At 38.7% G+C, this 20,297-nt stretch overlaps 1 protein-coding gene across 1 annotated transcript in view; it reads right to left on the reverse strand.

Annotated features, from left to right (window-relative positions):
- The window catches only part of PI15 (peptidase inhibitor 15), a 31,425-nt gene extending 11,462 nt beyond the window's left edge, over positions 1-19,963 (reverse strand). The window contains exons 1-2 of the mRNA XM_006075581.3: positions 19,771-19,963; positions 18,905-19,217 (exon numbers count right to left, since the gene is read on the reverse strand). Coding sequence (XP_006075643.1) covers positions 18,905-19,177 — 273 coding nt within the window. The 5' untranslated portion in view covers positions 19,178-19,217; positions 19,771-19,963. The remainder of the gene's footprint in view (positions 1-18,904; positions 19,218-19,770) is intronic.
- Between the last annotated feature and the right edge of the window lie 334 nt (positions 19,964-20,297).

Genomic DNA, 20,297 nt, shown 5'->3' on the forward strand with positions numbered 1-20,297 from the left:
AGCATATAATAATTCTATGTGCTTACTTCACATACTTAAAATGTATTGTGTATATCAAAGAGATAAACCAAAGAGTTCATACCTCAAAAATATCTTACATGAGCACCATTTTAAAATTATTATAAAGGATTTTAATAGGAAGACCATGTATTTGGCATTACTGATGCCTACATTTTTATATGTTTCTATGTACAGATATCATAATTAAAATTTTTGAGATGATAGTTGTGAGGGAAGAGGGATAACCATGTTTGTTCATGTTTGCTTTTAGGGAACTGATGGGAGGGATTTCTGTCTGCCCCTAAAGGAAGATGCTGGAGAGCCTGGCAGACTGGCCAAGTCCCACACAGAAAATGGGGTCACTTTGCCTTCCCATGGGAGATCAATCATCTTTCTGAGGCCCACTGCAGAGATGCCCACTTCTCACATTCATCCTGTAGAGAAATGAAGATCCAGGTCTTCAACTTAGGAACTATTTATCTACTGTATTTTGCTGTCTCTTTGTCCATTGGTTACAACTCCCAGGAGAATATGGGTAAGCGATGTATCCCTTCAATCTACATTGTCGCTTAAATTTATTAATATGATGAGAGGTCTTTGAGTTTTGAAAACAGCAAATCAAGATAGCCTCTTTCCTATCCAGAGGCTCTAAACTGTGATTAATGTTGTTGGTTTAATCATGTGAAAGAATTCTAACAACTTATACAAGTTTCAGGAATGAAGTTGTAATCACCTAAGCATTTGAGTAATATGTACATTTCTGGATGCTAAATGGGTAATCAATCTGCTGAATTTCATTAAGCATCTGTGATATTTATTTGAAATAATTTTCGTATCATACCCTATAAATTTGCAAAAGAAAAAAAGGCCACAAATGTGCACTTTTTTAACATTCTATGAAATAACTAGCAAATATGCAACATGTGATTATCAGGTGTTAAACTAAACGCTTGATATTTATTTAGCTTTTATGGAGCCAGCCTCAAATTCTGTATTTCTAGGTCTTGTCCCTCTGAAAGTGAATGTGTCAGTCTCTCGGCATTGTCTGACTCTTTGTGACCCATGGACTGTAGACCACCAGGCTCCTCTGTCCATGGAATTCTCCAGGCAAGAATACTGAAGTGGGTTGCCATGCCCTCCTCCAGAGGATCTTCCTGACCCAGGGATTAAACTTGGGTCTCCCACATTGCAGACATTTTCTTTAACATCTGTGCCATGAGGGGAGCCCTTTGTCCCTCTAAATGGATAAAATAATGTCATAGATAACTGAGTTGCCAACACTTAAACTCTTATCTTGCCTTCTAAAAATGAGGCAAAAATTAAGAAAATTATGCATGGAGACACAAAAACATTTACAGGAGCTAGTAGAAGTTAGATATTATGATTAAATAATTCACAAAGTAAAGATGGCTTGAAACGGTGTCAGAGCATGCACAAGCCTGTATATACGGGCACTACTGCCCTGCATGGCTTTCTTCCATTCTTTGTGTTACAAGCTATTTAGTTGGTCAGCTTGTAAATTGATTGATACAGCTTTGAACTAAAATGTTTACCATAAGCTACTGTGCTTATAAATAAATTTAGCACCTTGTCTGTGGAAACCACATAGTCTGATTAAGCCATGAGAGACATCCAGAATTCAAATTGATGTTATTTAATTGCTAGAAGAGTGTGGCTCCAAGAGATAGGAGACAGGAAAAGAATGCAGATCCTTATCAGTCCAGGGATCTTCAGAGCTTGGGTCAAAGAAATACAAAATTGAGTCAGAGTGTCTCAGCATGAGACACTGACTTTCATAAATAGAAGAATTAGAGAATGATATGATCCAGCCCAAAGATGGGGTCGTTTTATAAGCCATTTCCTTAAGTTTTGGTACTCATGACACAGTGGCCACCAGGACATCCAGAGCTCCCTCCTTAAACCCCAGTCATTATTGCTGTACAATAAGAAATGTAGACCGACTGAAAGACAACCCTAAAAATTACTTCAGAATGTATACCCAGCATTGTTAGAGATGGCATACTGGTTTGGTTTTTTTTTTTCCAAGTGGGTAACATATTTTAATTCCAAGCATAAAAATTAAATGTAGAAGCATTTGAAAGAGTTAAATATAAGTTGCTAAAAAGAATAACTATTTCTGGGTAAGGAACCTATACATATTTGATATTATTTATAGTGGTTAAAAGAATGTGGCAACAGGTTATTAAAGCAACTAGTTAGCCTTGTAGTTGCAATATAAAATGTATTCATGAATAATTATTTATATTTGTGGTTTTAAGTTAAAAATTGTAAGACTATCTTGATATAATTTTTAAACAGTATTGCAAAATTTAGAACTTAAAAGTCACTGAATGTCCTAGCCTCTTAAGACTTTTAAATATATGGAAATGATTTTCAATAAACCAAGTGAAATACTAAAGGTCAAATATGTTAAATCTATAAATGTAACTTAAAATTTAAATTAACTAGATTTGTAAATAGTAACAAACATTAAACAAGTGTGGTTGCCAAAACTTGCTAGATTTATGCATAGAACAAAAATATGTATAAGTGAAGCTAAAGTAGAAAACCATAAATATTAAATTTGAAAATGACGTCTTAAAAAATCTGTTCTGCACATGGTAACCATCTTCAAAGACATAAAATACTAAAAATAAAAATATCACACTGAATTTTTGAAGACATATTTCTAAATCAGTTATTGTCAAGGATACTATGATAGCAACACTGGAAACAGTATGGCATGTCCTACAGATACTTGTTTTCTTGGACTTTTAAGCAGTCATTTCTCATGTATTTAGATAAAACATAAAGGCAGTTTAGATAGACAAGCTTTTGGTGTTTAAAAATATTCAGCTGGGGTTCTTTGTTCTTTTCCTGGGTTAGATTGGGAAAGGAGAGGTGACTTACAGAAGTGAGGAAGAGCCATTGAAAAGATATTAAGTGATGAAAAAATTATTTCCCCTGAGGGCGGCCAAAAGCTTTTAAAAAACACTTCATGGGCATGGCTGTGGTTCTGTTTTGAATTGATGGGTTTATTCCCCTTAGGTGGAAATGCTTGTGAGGTGGCCAATGAAGGAAACTGAGACCCAGTGTTAAGAATGAGCCTTGGTAAACCTGGAGGGGGTGGAGTGGGCAGAGGAAGAGAAAAGGCTTTCACATGGGGAATTTTTGGCACTAGTTAGATTAATTAAATGCTATTAAACTGATTGAATTTTAAAAGAGAAGTAGTTAAAGGAACTTGATTTAAAAAAAATTCCCTCAAGCCTCAAAAATGAACACAGATATGGGATGGCATTATAACATAAAATATCAAAGTGGGGTCCTGCGTGATTTTAAGTGTTTAAACAAGGATAACAAGGACTTTCCTCAGGTAAGATGAGTGCTACCTTTCACATAGGTTGGGAAGGTAAATTTCTATAAAGAGATTATATAAAAGTACTTTTTTAGAAGAACTCTGAGGCAATCATTGGCAGCAGCATAAATTTCTTAAAAACTAACAAAAAAGGCCTTTTCTTGACCCCAAATTCATCTTCATATTCCAATGTATCATTCCTCTTCTTCCTCTTACAATGAAATTTCTTGTGTGTTGTCTTAACAGAGAATTTTCGATTTTTGCTCTTCCACACTCAAGCCCACACCCGCAGGCAGGTTTCCCTCTGTGTCCACTCTACTCAAACTGATCTCATCGATATCATCAATGGTCATTTCCCAGTCACCATCTTATTTGGTTAATCAGCAGCATTTAGAGTATCTAACCACCTGCTCCTTCTGGACTCACTTCCATTCCTTGGTTTCATGACCCCACACTTGCCTTGTTTTTCTCTGACTGCTGTGTCTCCATATCTTTGCTGCTTCTTCCTCATCTCCCTAACCTCTACATGCTGAAGGATTCCCAGGGCTCAAGCCATGTCCCTCTCTGTCTCACTCTCTGTCTCTGTCTCTCTCCACCTCTCTTCCCTGTTTCATCTACACTCACTGCTTAGCTAATCACATCCAGTCTCATGCATTGAAATACTGTTTATAAGCTAGTGGTATTATTCCAAATTATATCTTTATCCTTCTCCACTGAATTCCAAGCTAATCTACCCACTTTAAATCTTTACTTAACAAGTTCAAAATTGAGTTCCAATATTCTCAATCCTACCCCTACTCCCTACTCCCTAAACAATGCAGGCAGCCTTCCTCCCATCAGTGAATGGTGTAACCCTATTTCTTCCAGTTCAGGGGTCACCAAATCTGAACCACTGCTTGCTTATATATTATCTATGCTGTTTCTGTGTTATAGTGGCAGCATAGACCACAAGGCCTACAAAGTTAAACATATTTATCTTCCAGTCCTTTCCAGAAAAAGTTTACCAACTGTTGTTATAGTTGCTCAGGCCAAAAAATCCATAGCTGTCTTTACTCTTTGTTTGCTTAATAATCTTTATATGCTCTGTCAGAAAATCTTGTTGATCTTACCATCAAGATCCTGTCTATCCAGATTATACCCACTGATCATCACCATTATTGGACCCACCTTGAGTGAAGTCACCATCATTTTGTTATCTGAATTATTGAAAAAGACTCCTAGCTCAGAGAATGTTTCATACACATAAAGCCTTAATATATAAATTAATGAAGGCATGGATAAAATAAAAACATTCAAAATTTGAGGTAAGACTACTTAAACAGGATTGGTGATTAGGAAATAAAGGAAAGAATTTTTCAGTGCTTTAATTTACGCATGGCTCAATCTATACTTTAGTCAAGTGCTTTGAAAATGCCGAAGTGCTGTTTAAATGTAATCAACCTCAATGATTGGTTTCAGGGTTGTTCCAATAATGAAAATGAGTAAAGAAATACTGGGTATAAGATGAAAAAGTACAACTGTTGCTTGATGTCTGGACAATTATTTGAAAGACAGAGAGACTTGGAAATGAGTGAATTTTCCTATACCCAAACATGCTATTCTTTTTAACCGAATGCTGACACATAGAGGGAGGGAATAATGGCTGTAAATGTTGCAACTTTCCAGGATAATGTAGAAATCCTGATGTGTATGTGAAATGTACCCACCTCTGTGCTGTGCTTAGTCACTAAGTTGTGTTCAACTCTGGGATCCCATGGACTGTTGCCCGACAGGCTCCTCTATCCGTGGGGATTTTCCAGGCAAGAATAATCGAGTGGGTTGCCATGTCCTCCTCCAGGAGACCTTTCCAACCCAGGGATTAAACCCAGGCCTCCCACATTGCAGGTGGATTCTTGTTCCCAAATAGCTTTATTAAATGTAAAATTCTCTACAGTTCAACACTTGCAGAGCAAGTTAAACATGACTACTAATTGGAATGGTTGATGGGCCTGTAGTTTGTGAACTCCAATGGGAATTATCATTGTCACCAACACACTTCTGTAGATAAGTGATCTTAGTACATATGAATGGTGGCAAGAAACAATGACCTTGGAGATACCTTGGCCCCAAACCTCCTTATACCAAACTTCCCAGATGGGGATGCTGTGTTTTAATCAACAGTGGAAAATGTAAGAAATGCAAATTTCCAGATCAACCAATAGTATTAGCTGCTCAGTCATGTCCAACTCTTTGCAACTTCATGGACTGTAGCCCACCAGGCTCCTCTGTCCATGGGATTTCCCAGGCAAGAATACTGGAGTGGGTTGCCATTTCCTTCTCCAGGGAATCTTCCCAACCCAGGGAATAAAACCAGATCTCCCACATTGCAGGCAGATGCTGTACTGTCTGAGCCAAAATTCATTAATCTAAGCAGCTAGTAATTGAGTATTTATTGGGAGGCACTGGGTATTGTGAATTGAACAGTCAGCAAGACTGATATGGACTCTGCCTTATGGTTTAGGGAAGAGATAGGCAAGTTAAAGAATTACTTGTTTAGTTTCTAAGTTGTGTCCAACTCTTTGCAACCCCATGGACTGTAGCCTGCCAGGCTCCTCTGTCCGTGGAATTCTCCAGGCAAGAATACTTAAACACTTAAATACTTTGTCCTAAATTTTGTGATAATATGTGGGTTGCCATTTCCTATTCCAGGGGATCTTTCCGACCCAGAGATTGAATCTACATCTCCTGGGTCTCCTGCATTGGCAGACAGATTCTTTACCACTAAGCCACCTGGGAAGCCCTGCCAAACAAATAAGTGAAAAATCATAAATTACAATACATTATATAAATTAATTAGTATGTTATATAATACATTACCCATTATCTATATGCAATGTATGTTATAAAGCCACTTCCAAAAAACGTGCTACTTAAAAGTCTGCTTCTTTAGAAGCATCCTTAGTCAATCATGTGTATTCCCAAATAAGTGTCATTCCACACTGCAGACATCTGTAGCTCACCCACAATGACCACAGTATGTCTTATGAAAATGAGTGCTGAGTGAGTATTCAAGTGAAATTTTGTGATAATATAGAAATTATCACTGGAATAATTCTTTCGGTTTAACAATTCATTCTTCTAGTATATAGTCTCTTGATAAATAAATGCATATTTGAGCCACAAAATATTTTTCTCAGCTCAGTTTTATGTCCTAAATCATCATCTCAGATATTTTCTCTCACCTGGGAAATCACTCCAGGGTCTCCAATGGGAACTTGTTGAGAAAGCAGATCCCCAGCCCAATCCTGGACCCAGTGAATCAACATTTCCAAGTTGGAGACTTTGAATGTGTGCTTACAAAGTTGTTCTGTGTTCTTCCAGTTAGAAATGATAGTTTAAAGCTTATTCAGTGGAGTGTCATTCTGATTGCAGAGGACTTTGGGCCTCCCCTCTTCTATCTCACTCCTACTCACCACACCCTGCTCCTGCACCCCCATACACACACCACAGAAGAGGTTTGGGAAAAGGGGGGCATTTCTAGAAGTTAGTTTTCACTTAAAAGGACTTAGAACAGTGTCCTTCCTCTCTTTGCAACCCCATGGACTATACAGTCCATGGAATTCTCCAGGCCAGAATACTAGAGTGGATAGCCTTTCCCTTCTCCAGGGGATCTTCCCAACCCAGGGATCGACCCAGGTCTTCTGCAGTGCAGGTGGACTCTTTACCAACTGAGCCACAAGGGAAGCTCAAGAATACTGGAGTGAGTAGCCTATCCCTTCTCCAGCAGATCTTCCTCATCCAGGAATCGAACTGGGGTCTCTCACACTGCAGGTGGATTCTTTACCAACTGAGCTGTGAGGGAAGTCCTCCTTCCTCTCAGCTCTTGTACATTATTGATCCAAGATTTGATAAAAAATAAACATAGCCTTTCATCAGGAAAATGACTGGTTGTCACTGATACTGACTGCTAAGCTCTGTGAGGCAGTTTGCTCTGTACCTTCATGAAAGACAGAATTACGAATGAGAGAGGTAATGAAATCATCCTGTTTGCTGCTATGCAAATAAGACAACATCATTCATTCTGAGCATGACAGTTCCAGGAGGAGGGAACGTAGTCTGTGGTGACAAGGATATGAAAAGAGAGAACAGATGAGGCACATGCGGCTTATTCGGAAATCAGAGGGAACTCTAAATGCCTTTACTAAATGATATATCAGAAGTGACACACACATAACATTCTGAGAACCCGAAATCTTAGAGAAAGAACAGATAAAAAATTTTAAAGGTAAGGCGATCCTTTTCCATGATAATAATGTTGACTCTGTATTTAAAATACACATTTGATCTATAAGCAGTTTGGTTCATGAGGATATGAGATGACACAGCAGGAGCATGTTCTACCTCATCTGCCAGCCTAATGTGAAAGGATGAAGCCACAAAAGTAGAATGAATGAAGATTAACTTGTCATCGCTACTCTGTGCAGGTCAGGTCATGTCACTTCTATGCACCTCATTGCCAGAAGAGCACACAACATTGTAAAGCAACTATACTCCAATAAAAACTAATTTAAAAATAAGTAAACAAAAAGAAAGTCAACCATCATGAAAAAAGCCAACTATTTATTCAGACATGTTTATTATGCAAATAGATACATCTCTTACAGAAAAAATAGAGAACACACATGTTGGAACCCAACCAAGGACAACAGCCTAGTAAAAGGCATTCCTTGTTTAGAGCCAAGCTGCTTGCAGACCCCAAGATGATCTAACTGGCAGCATTCCTGTGTGTATGTGTAACATAAAGGGTGGAGGGGAGTGGGGGAGACTTGATTTTCCATTTCCTTAATGGCACAACTTCTTACCTTTTCCAGGATTTTCAAAAGGCAAATATCTTTATGCCGCCTTCCCTATGCTGGCCATACTCTGGGTGAAAGAGGTAGTGTGTATAGGTATTTAGCACAATAAGGCTGGAGGGTTAGAAAGAGCTGGGTGATTGGGGGTCAAGGTCTAATGCATGGATGCTCATAGCCTTCAAAGACTTGAAACACTATCATAATACAGACTTTTCCTATGTGGCTGCCAAGGTTAGAAAGAGTACAGGAAGCAAGATTTGATTCCACATGAAGAAATACTTTGTAATATTCAGTGATGTCCTCAGATAAAATGCATGTGGAGACATTCCCAAGCCAGTGGGCTCAAGAGCAGGAGATGAACACATGGAGGGGAGTGTGCACTGTATAGTCTCTTAAAGCATGGGCTTTGCCGTCAGACAGAACTGCACTCTCATCATTTTGATTTACTTGCTCTGTGACCTTGGGGAAGCTACTTACGCTGTCCAAACTTCAAATTTCCTGTCTCTAAATAAAGAAAATTGTTCCCATTTCACAAGACTGCTGTGAAGGTTAGGCGAGATAGTGACTAAGAAGAATTTAGCACAGTTTTAGCAGGGCAGGTTGTACAGAATGGTATATAGTATTATCGGAAGATCAGACACTGAAAGAGTTGTGGTCTGTGAGCTAGAAAGCTGCCTAAAATGGGAGACAAGGTGAGGTGCATTTTCAATCGCGATATCTGGCAGCCTGAAGTTTAAGAGACATGAAACTTTAAATTTAGCAAGCAATCAGATAAGGTGAAAACAGATAAACCCTGAAGCAACTAACTAATCAGAAACAGAATTGTGTATAGATAATAAGGACCTTGCTTCCAGGAAAATAACATCAAACAGTGGAAGATAAAAATTAGAGAACATTTCAGAGTTTTAAAATGTAATAACTCCCTTCCTTAAATCCCCCTTTAACATATGATTTATCTTTAAATTTTAAGACCACTTATTGATGGATTCTAGCAATAGTCCTCCTTTTGCAGGAAGTTAATACCTACCAGCTATCATTTAATACTGTACTTATATGCCAGGAAGACATTTTCATGTGTGGTTAATTTTTTTTTACCAACTCAGTGTTATAATCATCTAAAACCTGACTTCTTCACTGTTAAACTGTCTTACAATACTCACGTAAACCCTGTATCTTGCTATTGCCCACTTAGTCAGAAGAATTCAAATGCCTTTCCGCCTACCTACTGTTTGCTGAAAACATGCTCTCCCTGGAATGCAGAGGCAGATTGGGTAGAACGCTCATATTTAATGAAATTATGAAATGTGAATTTGATGCACTTTGCAGGATAAAAAAAAAGATTGTGCCCTTAAGCAACATTTCTGGACTGTTTCAGTTGGGAGTATGTGATGTGAAATTTTAAGAGTCATGAAAAGTCTAGTCTAAACACACAACTTTAGGGGCATTCTTCCATATTTGTGTCAAAAAATATGCTTTTGGACGCTAAAATCTATCTGATTTTAGACACCATGGGTTACATGGACTGGAAACATTCAAATCATATCCCTCCAAACCTCAGTCCATGATGTATTTTATGCCAGACATTTCTCTTGACCACGTTAAACTGTTAGTCTTTATCTTCCCTGACTTCCTCCCACATCATTCTTTAGAAATTCTCATAGACAATTAAACATCTCAAGTATAACTATTTAATGGTCATTGACTGACTATTAAATCATTTTCAGATACATTAAATTAGGCACACCAGACTAGTCAACTTCTATTTTTCTGAAGTCCTTTGATTAATTTTCCCCCAAAACCTTATGCTGAGTAGGTCAGAAAGACTAGATGGACCTGGTGCTATCCAGCCCTCTGAAATAGATTTGGATTCATGTTGATTTAAGGCTCAGCACTGATTCTAAAAAATAAAATAAATAAATAAATAAAGATATATGAAACTTTCTTGCAAAAATTCTTGAGTAGATTCCCAGACATAAAATCATCCATCCATGCTGTCTCCAGGACACTACCCTACCCCCATTATGTAAAGTGGTCCATTCTGATTACTAAAGCATAATTCCCATCCCAAATTCTTTGTTTTGAAAGAATGTTCCCTCCCACACACTAGCTACTATTTTCAACCTCTCTAGATGTGCAGCCTGGATGACAAAGCTTCAGCTACCTAATGACTACCAGAAACCTGCACTTTGTCTTCTCCAACTCAGGGAAACTTAATTGTCTTAGTCAAAAACAGAGGTATCCTCTGTGGCTGCCCCCCAATATAAATCCTCATGCTACTTCTTCATATAAATCCCTCACCCCTACTGATTCAAGGCCCAAATTCATTTTGTCCCTATGACCTTAAGCATCACTAAGGCCAATTCTCCCTTCCTCAGGCGATTATAATGGTCTCTTGACTATACTGTTACTTCTGCCTCTCTCCAATCCCTCTCTCAACCTAAAGCCAGAATGACCCTTCTGAAAGGCAAATTAATTCCATAACTTAAAACCCTCAACCGCTTGCCTTGATCTTAGAATAAAATTCAAATTTCTGCTTACCTTCCCAGCCCCATCAAATATCACTTTTTCTTTTATCCTCTATGTCCAAGCCACACTGAATTTTATCCTTCAATGTATGTGCACCTTCTCAGAACACCCTTCCTCACCTACCACCCATTCCCTTTTTCCCACTCCTGCCTGCACAACTTTTATTTGTTTTCATATTTAATATTTGAAATCATTTCCTCTTGGAAGTCTTCCCTGCCTCTCTAGCCCAGTCCAAGTTTGGGCTAGGTATGTGCCTTGTGATCCCAAGTACCCTTTATTTATTCTACTTTAGCACTCAGCTCGCTGCTTTGCCCACTTGCTTGTCTGTTTTCACAGTACTTCCTATAAAAAAGTCTTTTTGCTCCCCATTGAATCCCTCAGCCTGTCAGGCACATAAATACATATTGTGGAGGAGGGACTAAATACTAAGTGACTCCTGCCCAGCAGACTGTGAGTGCCATACTTACACGCTCTTTACATGGAATGCCCAGCAAAAGTTAGAAGATGTCATTCAGTTGTTCCACACATTTTGAGTGAGTGTTCTCTGTGGGACAGAAATGATTCTAGGTTCTACAAATAGTCAAAAGGCAAAAGGAGAAGGCAGCAGCAGATGATGAGGTGTTTAGATAGAATCACCAACTCAATGGATATGAACCTGAGCAAACCCCAGGAGGTAGTGAAGGGCAGAGGAGACTGGCATGCTATAGTCCATGGGGTCGCAAAGAGTCAAACACAACTTAGCGACTGAACACCACCAACGAATAGCAGAAATATAATAAAATTATTTCCTATACCATGGCATGTGGTCAAATATTATTTGCCACCAGAAAAAGCAATGTTGAATACTAGGAAATATGGTCCACACATATGTAGCCTATGTGTGATTCAAAGCTCTTCTTGCAAGCATGGTGGGGCTCTGAATCACAGCTTGATAACGTTTTCACATTTGCACTTCTTGGAGCCTGTATTCAAAACAATCACAAACAAAAATGTCCTTGCCTTCAGCTGGCTACACAAGTGGAGAGCTGAACATTCATATGTAAGCAATACTAACTTAGAAATGCTACGCAACACGCACCTGGGGAGAAAATTCCTGTAAAATATGCCTGGTCTCCGTTTGAAGCCAAGACACTTAAAAGGTTCTACATGTAGGAGAACAGGAATGTGGAGTTTCAAATGTGCTGGACAAATGCCTTCCTGTCAGCAGCCTTTCTCACTTCCCTGTTGGCTGGCAACATTCTCAGGAGGCTTTCTAGTGGTCAGAAAAGCACTCATTGGAAAAAAAAATTGGTTAGACACATCAAGTTACTCATGTTTATAAAAGGGAAACTGAGTTATCCTTCCCAAATGAGAGGAAATGTGCCATCTAGTACAGTATATGATTTCATTAAAAAAAAAAAAAAGATAAGGATAGACATCACAGATGTTTAGTCAACTATTGAATAAAGGGAAAAAAGTCATTTATATTATCTACATTTTCTTCCACATGAAGCCCAAATAAACAAAACTTGAGTTTTTCCTTATTCTCAAGACATAAATTACTGTAGGCCAATACTTTATTGTGCTGTTTCTGAGGACAGATTAATCTCTTCTCCATTCACTCGTTTGAGTCATGCTTTCTGTAACTTTACCACCTGCTGTGACTTGGAAACTAGTATTTTTCTCTTCTCCAGAAAAATATAGGAAGACTTACTCCCTTAGCTCTGCAAGTAATATTTGCAGGCACCAAACAAACAAAATTGGCCATATTATCAATTTAGCAACTTTGGCTTCTTGAAATTACATTATGCTTTTTTAGTTTTAAGGTTTTAGCTCATACCCATCATTATCTTCATGCTGTCCCCTACGTGTCTTTCCACCATTCTCTCATCTATGAAGACTGCTATCACATGTGCCTATGAACCATTTCCACTAGCTGTTCATACCTGTCAAAGCATGTAGGTGTAGGTGTCCGGCTTCTCCTTTGTTGTTGTTTTAGTCACTAAGTGGTGTAGGATTCTTTTGCAACCCCATGGACTGTAGTCTGCCAGGCTCTTCTGTCCATGGGATTTCCCAAGCAAAAAGAATACTGGAGTGGGCTACCATCTCCTTCTCCAGGGATCGAACCTGTGTATCCTGCCTTAGCAGGTGAATTCTTTACCACTGAGCCACCAGGGAAGCCCAGCTCCTCCTTACCTTTGCTAAAAGAATGGCCCCACTGATTCAATGGTTGCTAATTCTTGGCTGATCTTCACAGCCAATCTAAACTCCCTCAATTGCCAGGTGCCACCTTTCTCTGCACCTTTGACCCGGATATAAGGCCTCCATGGCCTCCCTAATTGCTCTTGTATTAAGTGATCCTCAATCTGTTCTCAAAATCCTTGACAACATGGATAATGTGCTATGCTTTTTCTCTCCTGGTGATTTTGTTCATGTACTGATTTACTTACTGTAACAATCAATCCTGCCCCTTCCTGAGCATCTATTTCAAATACCCTTCCTCCAAATAGCCTGTCATGATTTTGCAACTATAGATTACCTCTTCTTTCTGTGACTTCTCCATGGTATTTTGGTATTTGTCTGTACTGTTTTATCACATCAATCTTACACAGCAGTGTCTTACACTGGGTGGCTCAGAGGTTAAAACGTCTGCCTGGAATGCGGGAGACCCGGGTTCGATCCCTGGGTCAGGAAGATCCCCTGGAGAAGGAAATGGCAACCCACTCCAGTACTCTTGCCTGGAGAATCCCATGGAGGGAGGAGCCTGGTGGGCTACAGTCCATGGGGTGGCAAAGAGTCGGACACGACTGAGCGACCTCACTTCACTTCACTTCATATTGCGTCTTACAGTGTGCTTAGGGTTTTCTTTTTTTTCTCCATGTTTGTTTTTCCTGTTTTGTTTACACTTTAAATACAAAGATTTCTGTTATCTTTGGCTCTTATCCTCTCACAAAAGGACTTCACATTTTTAAAAATTCATTCAACTGACTTAAATTCAAGAAATATCCTACACATTTTACTCCATGTGTGAGTCTTATAATCTTATTCTTTTAAGGATGACTCGTATTCTGAGAAACTAGTGTGGTTTGTGGTTTAGAGTCATAGTTTAAGTTGCCCTTAGGAAGAATGAAAAACAGCTGGTGTCCAAGCAGCTCTGGAAATTTGTCAAGAAACTAATTGTAGAATAGAAGCCAAGAGTTTGACTTGCGTATCTTAAACTCTATCTATTATTTTTTGACAGGATACAGTGTTTGGAAAATTAAATATGTCTAAGTACGTGCTTTCCACTAAAATCATGGCCAATATACCCAAAGAAAATATTATACACTATAATATGAATGTCACCAATCTCATGTTCAAATTGTGTCCACTTAATTCACTCAAGCATATATGAACATAATCAAGTACTTGAAGAATAAAAAAAATCAGTTAATTTTAAGGGGATTTCTTTTTTCAAATTTTGAAAAACTTTTGTATTTTAGGTGCACAAGATAAAATATTATTATAGATGATGAGTGAACTCTAATTATAAATAATAATATCAAAATTGATCCAAGTTATAAACATATAACAATTCATAGGGATTTCAAATAAATTCACCAAATAATGCTTGATTACTGTTTGTACACAAGAAATTTCCCAAGAAAATAAAAGCTTAAAATTAGGAAGTTTGCAGGAAATATACAAATAACTATAAATTGGATCTGATTTTGATGAGAGCAGTATGATAGACATAATAGGTTACAGTGACTCAAAGGAGAGATCAAATATGGCTGTGAATATAGGAAGTGTCAATAAAGAACAAAACATTCTTAAAGAACACAGGAGATTTGGGTTTGATTCCTGGGTCAGTAGATCCTCTGAAGAAGGAAATGGCAACCCACTCCAGTATTCTTGCCTGGGAAATCTCACGGACAGAGGAGCCTGGTAGGCTACAGTGTATGGGGTTGCAAAGAGAAGGACACAGCTGAGCACACACACACAAGTTAAGGAGAAGACAGTAGAAGGTGAGGAAATAGCACGGGAAAAGTCTTAGAAAAGTTGTGAATGAAGGTGATTTCAGGTCAGGCTGGTGCAATTAGAAGGAGCCTTGAGCTGAATGACATCCTCTGTGAGGGTCCTACGGTACTATCACCCACCGAAGGGGACAGTTTGAACACAGAGCTTGGAGCAACAGTGAGATAAGTATCCTCAGTTTCTGAGGCCTATATTTGAGGTTAGGAATGGAACTTACTTTCAAATAGTTCACAATCCAAAGCAATGTTAAACAAATTAAAAGTAGGTATGTTCAACTGAGATTTGTATTTTTCACCTGACCTGGGGGTTAAAGTCGCTTGATGTGAGAGTTGGACTGTGAAAAAAGCTGAGCACTGAAGAATTGATGCTTTTGGACTGTGGTGTTGGAGAAGACTCTTGAGAGTCCCTTGGACTGCAAGGAGATCCAACCAGACCATTTTTCATTCTAAAGGAGATCAGTCCTGGGTGTTCTTTGGAAGGAATTATTCTAAAGCTGAAACTCCAGTACTTTGGCCCCCTCATGAGAAGAGTTGACTCACTGGAAAAGACCCTGATGCTGGGAGGGATTGAGGGCAGGAGGAGCAGGGGACAACAGAGGATGAGATGGCTGGATGACATCACCGACTCAATGGACATGAGTCTGAGTGAACTCCGGGAGTTGGTGATGGACAGGGAGGCCTGGCGTGCTGCGATTCATGGGGTCGCAAAGAGTCAGACACAACTGAGCGACTGAACTGAACTGAGCTGAACTGAACATTCCTGCTCTGACCTCAAAGTTTTACTTCCCTCAAAGTTTCTCTGAGTCTGCCAGAGGGATCCAGTGAATAATTTCAGCTGGTCCATTTACTCATAGAGACTTTTGTTGTTATTTAGTTGCTAAGTCATGTCTGATTCTTTTGCGACTCCATGGACCAGGCGCCATGCTCCTCTGACCAGCCCACCAGGCTCCTCTGCTCATGGGATTTTCCAGGCAAGAATACTGGAGTGAATTGCCATTTCTTCTCCAGGGGATCTTCCCAACCCAAGGATCCAGCCCACGTCTCCTGTGTTGGCAGTGGATTCTTTAACCCTGAGCCACCTGGGAAGCCCCACAGAGACAGGAATTCTCTAAACTGACCATGTTTTTCTAACTGAATTAATCTGCTCCCCTCCCGCCCACCTTAGAGGCTTTACTCAGGCTCTTCCCTGTCTGGAAGAGTCTTCCCTCGTCTATCCATGTGGCTCCCTCCCTCCCGTGTCTCTAGGACATTCTAAGGGAGCCCTTCATGATTACACTATGAAATATCTAAACCTCAACCTGCTTTATTTTTCTTCATAAACTTATCACTTTCTGACATACTATGTAATTTGTTGATCTTGTTTATTGTCTGAATCCTCACCCAGGGGGCCAAGGAGTATCTATTTTATTCACAAATTTATCCTGGGTGTTTAGAATAGTGTCTCACATATAGTAAATGCTCAATAAACAGTAAGTGAATAAATATATGTGTGATGAACTATATGGAGTATTTACATGACAACTTGAGACAATGTTACTTTACTTTATAGTATAGTACTATACTACTGTTTTTCATTCTTTACTAAGGAAAGAGGAAGTGGAAGTGTTAGATGTGTCTGACTCTTTGTACCCCTTTGGTAGACTATAGCCTACCAGGCTCCTCTGTCCATGGAATTCTTCAGGCAAGAATACTGGAGTGGGTTTCCATTCCCTTCTCCAGAAAATCTTCCTAGTCCAGGGATCAAACCTGGGTCTCCTGAACTGCAGGCAGATTCTTTACCATCTGAGGCACCAAGGGCGCCCTTACTAAGTGGAGGAAGATTTATAAAGCATTTGCCATACAACTAGCATTGTATCTGGTTCTTACAAAATAAATCATATATAGTAGCTCCCATAGTTCAAAAGCAAATAATAAGAAAGGGATGTCAAACAGAATACGAAAACTATATGATTTCAGCTGGCACCATAAAGGAGGAAACAGATATCCTAGCATCTCCAGCAGTTCCCCCAATGTAGTATTTGCTCAATCTAACAAATGGAAAGATGCCCCCCAATACAAGCATAGGCTTTGAAATTGCACAGACCTAAATTATAATTCCAGTGATACTATTCATTTTCCAAACCACCTTTGCCTAGTCATTAACTTTTCTGGGCCTAAATGATCTCATTTGTAAAATGAGGATCATAATCTTAACCTCATAGGGAGACTGTGAGCTATCAAATGAGATCATCTATGGAAACAATTAACCAAATCTTGGGCTTATAGATGCAATTTAATAATTGCATGTGGAATCAATTTGTGATCAGTGGGGAAAAACATAACTGGAAAAATATGGCTTTTTAAAATGCATTTCCACTGTGTTGTACCCTACATATTATTCATGATCATCCCTCTTCCCTCCATATTATTGAAATAATAAATTACACTACATATTGATTGGCTATTATATAAATTGTTGTTCCCATTTTACAGAGAAGGAAGTTCACTCTTATGTATATTAAGCAACTTGCACAAGGCCACAAAACAAGCAGCACAGTTAGGATTTCAACCAAGATGAGTCTCTCTCCAAAGCCAGTTCGTTTGTCTTGATCCTCACCTTAGTCTGCATAGTGATGTGATCACCGTCAAGTAGTACTCCCTAAACCTGCAGTCTGGAGAGCGTACCTTTTAGAGCTTGCTCGGAATCTTACGTATCATAAAATGTATGATGCTTGAAAACATGGTTATTCCTCTCCTTCCTATATCTGGGCATCACTTCTAGAAACACCTGTTCAATGTGAGTAACTGCTCCTATTTTTAGATCAGAACAGGTTTTCACTGGGCATGTTTCTCAGTAAGTTCACAGGCACGCATAAAAACTAATGTTTCTTAAACATTATTTTTCTGTAGGATCTAGTCTAATTGTTCTACCCTTCAGCTCATACATTCCCCATAATAACCCCTTGTGGCAGATAATACTTTTATCTTCATGTTAGAGATGATGAAAATAAAACAGAATTAGTTAATGAACTCATTCAACTTATAATTCCAGGACTGAGGTTTGAACCCAAGCATTTATATTCCAGGCTCCACAGTCTTAATTATGAGACTGTACTGCCCCTCACACACAAGGAATTATATCTTCTTTTCCAGTTTCATTAAGAAATCCTAGAAAAATGCCTTTTAGTAAAGTCTGAATTGTACTTCTATGAACCGTGACTCTCTTACATTTGGCAAGTCTTTATTTTTCTTGTGACAATGATATCTACAATTAAAAAGCTTAATTAAATAAAAGAAAGAAATTTAAAAACTGACAGAAATCCCTAAATTTAGGTCAGCACTTATAAAAAGTTGTTAGGGATACCACCTCCCCCACCCCAGCTTAGAAATACCATATTGGTGGTCTTCATTGCCTTAAACAGGCTCCAAGCTGTGCTCTTGGGAGGTGCTGGAAGTTTAACCATAACCTTGTATAAATTCAAAACCAAATATTAAGAAACTTTAAAAAGACATCTACTCTTTTAATATCAACTTAAAAAAAAAACTTTCTAAGTAAAACAACTTAAACACAGAGAGCCTATTTTTTGTTTTGTTTTGTTTTGTTTTTAAGAGAGAGCAAAGAATGTGTTCAAGGCAAGTTGGAACAGTGCACAAATGTGCTGGCTTTGCTGTTATCTGAACGACAAAGCATTAAATCACAGGGAGGAAAAAGTCAGCATGTTCTCTGAGAATACAAATAGATTAGTGTCAGAAGCAGCTTTGTCCAAGAAAGGGAAGAGACACCTACCCAGAGAATAAATCATGCACACAAAACCTATAATTTAAAAAAATTATTTTCAAGAAATATTTTAGTTGATAAATATGACTATTAGACCAACAAAGCACAGAAAAAGTTCCCTGTGACTTTTTTTTTTTTTTTTTTAAGGAGGACCTTCCAAATGTGATCAGTCATCATACCCCACTCTTTATCTCTTTCTCATATAAGACCTGTTTCATCAAGGGTTATGGAACTCATACAAAAATATTAGATACCTTTCCTCCCTTTTAATTCTATGATAGAACAGTCTTTAATTTACCAGGCACTTCAGAACCTTCCCTAAGATAAAAGGTGCAAAAAGCCCCATATCCTTTAACACACAAACTCTTTGGATCCTCTCAACATACACCTTAAACAAAGTGTTCTCCCTCAGAATTCAAAGAAAACACATTTCTCTTACCATATATTCCATGTTTGCTGCTGGTGGGAACACTTTGCCCCGAACTTGGTTATGATAATCAAGAATGGCGATCATGTCATTCTGCGAAATGTAGCGCTTCCGCCTGGTTTTGGGGATATCCGCAGAGTCTAGTTGTGCTTCCAGGGCTGCTTCAATATCAGTGAAATTATTGGTTGGCGGGGATGAGTCAGTGGAATTGAGTAAGACGACGGCACTGGCTTCACAGAGAAGGGAGAACAGGAGTGCACTGCTGACGGCAGAGATTGCTATCATTTTGAGAGGTGGAGAGGAAGAGGCCAGGAGTTTACTTTGCCTTAAAGCAGAAAAGTAGAGTTAGGGTCTATGAAAGGAAAAAAAAAAACACAACAACAACAATAGGGCCAGAGGATATGAATTTACAAAATCAGTGCTTGATTTGACTGTCTTCAAAAAATCCAAACAAATGTTGAAGTCAAGCCTAGGAGACAACCTGTAGTGGTCTCTATACATTTTACTTGGTGTTATGAGGCAAACCCCTAAGAGGAACTTCCTGTAGCTAGAGAAAAATAAACAGCATGGCTACTCACCCTAAACTGAATGTGAGTCATTTACCCCAAATGCCTGAGTCACAGAATGCATTACTGCATATTTATTTTCAGAGGGAAAACTTAAGGAATTGAAACTCATCTTGAGAGTGAAAGGAAAACTGCATCACAGGTAATAACAGAGAATGTGCTAATAATGTCCCCCAAACATATATGGACACCCAGTAATAGAATAGATACAAAAAAGTTATAATAACCCAATCTCACTTCTAAAAAAGTAAAAATGTGAGCTACTTTAAAAACAATGCATGCAAAATAAACTTGTTGAGCTAAATAGCTTACCTCTGCACAAAGCCAAAATGAATATAGTATTCTTCCAAAAATGTAAAGTTCTTTGCTAGGTTGTAGCATGAACTCTTGTGAGAGGAGTGTGTCTTATTACAAATCTCAGAGAGCAAAACTCTACAAGGTTTGAGTGCTGCTGGCTACAGGAGCAGCTAACAGCTTTTATATGTCACAGTCTGCAGCAGTCCAGAAAGGGCAGTCTTTCTTAGGGTCTCTCCTAGCCAAAATCAAAGGGGAGGGGTTTTGGATAGAAAAAACAGTGATTGGGTGGCAACCTTTTTATGTGGGTGGTGAGGAAATTGAGTCACACCCACAGCTTACCAAGTACAAACCATAAAAGACAAGCCTTTTTTTCTCTGGGCTTCCACCTTTTCTGAGTGGTTAATTTTCCTCATTTAATGTTTTCTAGTTCCTGGTTCCCATACAAAAAGGAGAAAAAAAAGGGGACTGTGAGTTCTTGAAAACACAGAAGGTTGAGTAACAAGCAGTACATTTCTTTTAAAAACAGTAAATGACATGGGAGC

The sequence above is a fragment of the Bubalus bubalis genome, chromosome 15 (genome assembly GCF_019923935.1).
Source record: "Bubalus bubalis isolate 160015118507 breed Murrah chromosome 15, NDDB_SH_1, whole genome shotgun sequence".
NCBI lineage: Eukaryota > Metazoa > Chordata > Mammalia > Artiodactyla > Bovidae > Bubalus > Bubalus bubalis.